At 49.0% G+C, this 4,963-nt stretch overlaps 1 protein-coding gene across 1 annotated transcript in view; it reads right to left on the bottom strand.

The window, feature by feature from the left end:
* Positions 1-341: 341 nt before the first annotated feature.
* LOC138821587 (ras-related protein Rab-25) overlaps positions 342-4,963 on the bottom strand; it is a 9,490-nt gene continuing 4,868 nt past the window's right edge. The window contains exons 2-5 of the mRNA XM_070013980.1: positions 3,888-4,083; positions 2,531-2,724; positions 1,136-1,216; positions 342-648 (exon numbers count right to left, since the gene is read on the bottom strand). Coding sequence (XP_069870081.1) covers positions 521-648; positions 1,136-1,216; positions 2,531-2,724; positions 3,888-4,083 — 599 coding nt within the window. The 3' untranslated portion in view covers positions 342-520. The remainder of the gene's footprint in view (positions 649-1,135; positions 1,217-2,530; positions 2,725-3,887; positions 4,084-4,963) is intronic.

The raw sequence follows: 4,963 nt of genomic DNA, 5'->3' as shown, positions 1-4,963 counted from the left end.
GTTCTTGGCACCAGGGCCTTGGGCACCAGATGGTGCCTACCGATGGTTTCTTTTGTCTTGCCTTCCACATACCCCTCCCCTCCCTCCATGTAGTACTACCTCCCCCACCTGCCCTAGGGGTTGGCAGAGGGATGGATGGGCACCTCCGCCCCCTTGGCACTGTCCCCAGACCACAGAACTCCAGAGGGAGGTGGCCCTGAGGGACAGTGGATATGGTAGGGAAGACAGAGAGAGGGGGAGAAGGGGATCAGGGACTCAAAAGAGGGACCAAAATTGGAGGGGTGAGGGGTGGCAGAGACAGAAGAGGAAGAACAGACGGGAGGCAGCAGGATGGCTAGGCATGGGTACAAAACAACTTTATTTGAAGGCATGGACAGATGATGAATGTGTGTGGTGGGACATGAAGACCCTAGGGCTCTGAGTGTCTGTGACCAAGGAACTAAAGGCCAGGAAAATGTCCTGTAGTGTTTGGAGGGCAGGTACCAGAAGGTTGGAGGAGCGGGGTTGACCATGGTCAAAATCAGAGGCTGATGCAACAGGCCCTTTTCTCCCCAGAGACAGGCTCCTGCCCAGATTGGGCACTGCCCAGGGCGATTGCATTGGTCCGGGTGCTGTTTTGCCTCTGCTTGGACACCTTCGCAAAGATCTCTGAGAGAGTAGAAGGCAGTGATCAGATCAGATGGTTTAGCACCCATTTCCCACCTCTACATATATGCATCATGCCCTGTCCAAGCACTAGAAGTGGTCCCAGTGGTGGGAGTTTCTACTGGAAAGAAGTGAAATTTCAGCATCTGGTCCTTTCTACTTACCTGGGAGGAGAAGGAACCAAGACTCACACCTTTGGGTAGTATGATCTTCCAGTTGTCATCAGGCTGAGGGAGGCTGAGAGTTTATAAAGGCTCCCTGAGACTTTACAAAATGTATACTTGGGGTCTATTCCTTGGCATTTGTAGTTAGATGAAAGTTACCAAGTGCAGAGCACTGTGCCAAAGTGGGACAGGCAATGGTGGCTGAGAAGGAGGCTGGGGGCCCACAGGGAAAGTATGGTAGGCAGTCAGCTGGAAGAGAGCTGGGTGTCTATTAGGCTTCTGACCCTAGGGATGAAAGGGACTGCCAAATGGAGGCAGGCTCTAACCTTTGAGGATAGTCTCAAAGGCCAGCTCAACATTGGTGGAGTCCAGGGCTGATGTCTCCAGGAACAGCAGCCCGTTGTTTTCTGCCAAGAAGAAAAACACCATTAATTGAGGGATCAAAGGCAATAATTAATAATAATATTTACCTAATGTTTACTATATACATTACTAAGTACTAAACATTGTAGTAACTCACTTAATACTTAAAGCTGTGTATGAGTATGTTCCGTTAGGAAACTGAAACCCAGAAGCAGAGAAAATGAAGAGGAAATCTGCTCTGTGGTCCATATCTAAGAACTCACCAAGGGGCAGTGGGAAGCTGAGCTCTGGAGTTTACCCTCAAAACCACCATATTGTATTACTGCTAAACCTAGAGAACTCCTGGGGCAAATGGGGCAGGAGATAGCCAAGTGGAACCCAACAGGATCTTGGAGAATTGTGGGGTGGGACTGTTTGAGGCTTTGTTTTGTTTTGTTTTGTTTGCCAATCTTGTGACTTGAACTCTGGACTTGGGCACTGTCCCTGAGTTTTTGTGTTCACTAATGCTCTACTTCTTGAGCCACAGCTGACTTTCTCGCTTTTGTGAGTGTGTGTGTATATAGTTTATTGAAGATAAGAGTTTTGCAGCCAGGTGCTGGTGGCTCACGCCTGTAATCCTAGCTACTCAGGAGGCTGAGATGAGGATCGCGGTTCAAAGCCAGCCCAGGCAGAAAAGACCGTGAGACTCCTATCTCCAATAAACCACCAGAAAACCGGAAGTAGTGCTGTAGCTCAAGTGGTAGAGTGCTCGCCTTGAGCTGAAGAGCTGAGGGACATCGCCCAGGCCCAGAGTTCAAGCCCCATGACCGACAAAAAAAAAAAAAAAAAAAAGTTTTGCAGGGGCTGGGAAGGTGGCTCAGTGGTAGAGTGCTTGCCTTGCATGCGTGAGGCCCTGGGTTCAATTCCTCAGCACCACATAAGCAGAAAAAGCTGGAAGTGGCACTGTGGCTCAAGTGGTAGAGCGCTGGCCTTGAGCTGAAGAGCTTAGGGACAGGGCCCAGGCTCAGTGTTCAGGCCCCAGGACCAACAACAACAACAGAAAAGTGAGAGAGAGAGAGAGAGAGAGAGAGAGAGAGAGAGAGAGAGAGAGAGAGAGTCTCAGACTCTCCTGCCTGGTTTAGCTTCTAACCACGTTTCAGATCTCAGCCTCCTGAGTAGCTAGGATTACAGGCATGAGCTACTGGTGCCTGGTAGGCCTGTCTTATAATCAGCTATGATTGCTGATGAAGGCATGTCTTAGAGAAGTGGAGATAAGTCTACACAGGGGAGCTGGGTGTAGAGCAGACTCTGAGGAAACTGGAGCTGATTGAGTGTGGGCAAGTTTGCAGGAGTCAGATTGGGTGTGGCTGGGTACTCACCTGCAAACATTCGGGCCTCCTCAGTGGGAACCTCCCGGGCCTGACTAAGGTCACTTTTGTTCCCCACCAGCATAACGACAATAGTGGCTTCAGCATGGTCATAGAGCTCCTTCAGCCAGCGTTCTACTACGGCATATGTCTGGTGCTTGGTTAGATCAAACACTAGGAGGGCCCCCACTGCTCCACGATAGTACCTGAATGGGAGTAGGATAGGTGGGCAGACAAAGATCAGGTATTAGGTTCAGCCACAAAGCAAAGTCATCATGCCAAAAATGACTGAGTCAAAGTATATCAATTTTTAGTAAATAAAGAAACTGAGGACATCCAATCTGGTTGAGAAGATCAGGGCTCCTGTGCAATTTAGGAACACTGGTCTTGGGACCCCCAAGGTGTACTTCTCTGCTCCCAACCTCTTACCAGCTCTTCAAAGCCCTTTTGCTTCCATTCTCCTGTGTCCCAATTTTAGTCCCCACTACCCACCAAAGTCCATCTATGTACTCTGGCCAAATGTGCCTCCTGGATGTTCCACCTCTGAGATCTTTCCTCAGTCCAGTGCCATCTTCTCCCCTGTGGCCATCTTTCTAGGACTAGTACCTGGCTTGACCATCAAGGCATCCCTGCCAGCAGGCAGACTCTTTCTCAGAGTTGAAAGCGTTGTGCTTGGGCTGGTGGTGTGTAATTATTTCCAAGTTTTATTGCTGAAGCAATCAGGGCTTATAAGAGGTCAAATGACAGAGTGAAATGTATATGGCCTTTGTGAGTCTAAGAGTAGATACTGCTTCCTGCCTCCTAGTAGATCCAGTCTGTCCCCATCATACATGCATGCATAGACCATCTTGCACACATGTGGACTTGAAACTGACCAGAGGACACTTTGGATGTGGTTTTCGGAGGCCTAGACTTCCTATGTATTCTCTGAGACTTTATAAAATGTACACTCTGGGTCCAGCTCTTGGCATTTGATAAATGTTACCAGGCACAGAGCACTGGGCCAAACTGAAGGGGCACTCTCAACCCACACAGCCTGCCCCATCCCAGCTCTACCTAGATTTTACCTTGCTTGTATTTAAACAGGGATTTATTAGAGCACCTTACTACTATAGTACATGTGCCAAATGATTTGTATCTTCCCAGGCATATGGCAAAAGCTTAGTAAGGGGTAGCAATGACTCTTGGTTTAGTCCTACTAGTTAGTCTTACTTCTTATATCCTATCTCTGTTTGCTGCTCACAGCACTAGTGCTTCAGTGCTCTCCCCCAGGGAGCATACTGCTGAGTCCCTGTTTCCCCATCCTCTTCTACCTCTCCCTGACTTCCCAGGGCTTCCACAACCCCCCAGCCCCCCAGCCCAGGCTCACGCTGAGGTGATGGCTCGATATCGCTCCAGGCCAGCTGTGTCCCAGATCTGCGCCTTGACTGCAGCAGTGCCCAGCATTACAGTGCGGGTTGAGAACTCAACCCCGATGGTGGTGCGGCTGTCGTGGCTGAACTCATTGCGTGTGAATCGGGACAACAGATTGGTCTTGCCCACGCCTGACTCACCGATCAGCACCACTGAAGGAGTGGAGAGATAAAGACTGAGCACCCCGGCACAGTGGCTCCAAGCCCACCTGAGCTTAGAGGGTTTTTCAACAGAAAAGAGAACTGAGCCCAGAAAACCAAGAGGGCTCCAGCTCTCCTGGCAGAGACTCTGGATACATAATGCATCTGCCCTGGAGGAAAAAAGGCCAGAAGTATAAAACAAACAAAGGGGCTGTAAGGATTACAGGCCTGCTCTGATGAAACATGGATGCAGAACCAGCTTTAGTTGCTGGTGACAGAGAGGAAATCTGTAAGCTGTGTGAGTATGGGTGTTATGTGGAGAGGTGACAGGAGTGTGAAAATGGACAGAGATGATAGGAGATCTGGGAGGACCAGAACTCTGTGTGTGTGTGTGTGTGTGTGTGTGTGTGTGTGTGTGTGTGTGTGTGTGTGTGTGTATAAGAGAGAGAGAGAGACAGCTGGGGGAAGAGGTTGATAAGTGTATTCAAATAGGAAAGAGGTGAGAACATGTGAACAGAGATATGGATACAGGGCCTCGGTGCTGTCCCTTAGCTTTTTTTGCTCACAGTTAGCACTCTACCATTTGAGCCACACCTACAATTCTGGCTTTTTGATGGTTAATTGGAGATTTGTTGGAGAGCCTCTAGGATTGTCTACCTGAGCTGGCTTCAAATCTTCATCCTCAGATGTCAGCCTCCTGATTAGCAAGTGTGAGATACCTGTGGGTCTTCTAAGGGTGAGAGGAAGGGGTGTGTGTGTGTGTGTGTGTGTGTGTGTGTGTGTGTGTGTGTGTAAAAGTTAGGATCAATTGTCAGTAAGGTACAATTCTATATATAAAAGATCTTGAGATGAGGTGCTGGACTAGCTCTGTCCTTCAGCAAGCTATAAATTT

The sequence above is a fragment of the Dipodomys merriami genome, unplaced genomic scaffold, assembly GCF_024711535.1.
Source record: "Dipodomys merriami isolate MVZ:Mamm:240054 unplaced genomic scaffold, mDipMer1.0.p SCAF_92, whole genome shotgun sequence".
In the NCBI taxonomy this organism is placed as follows: Eukaryota; Metazoa; Chordata; class Mammalia; order Rodentia; family Heteromyidae; genus Dipodomys; species Dipodomys merriami.
This window is presented reverse-complemented; position numbering and strand designations above follow the sequence as displayed.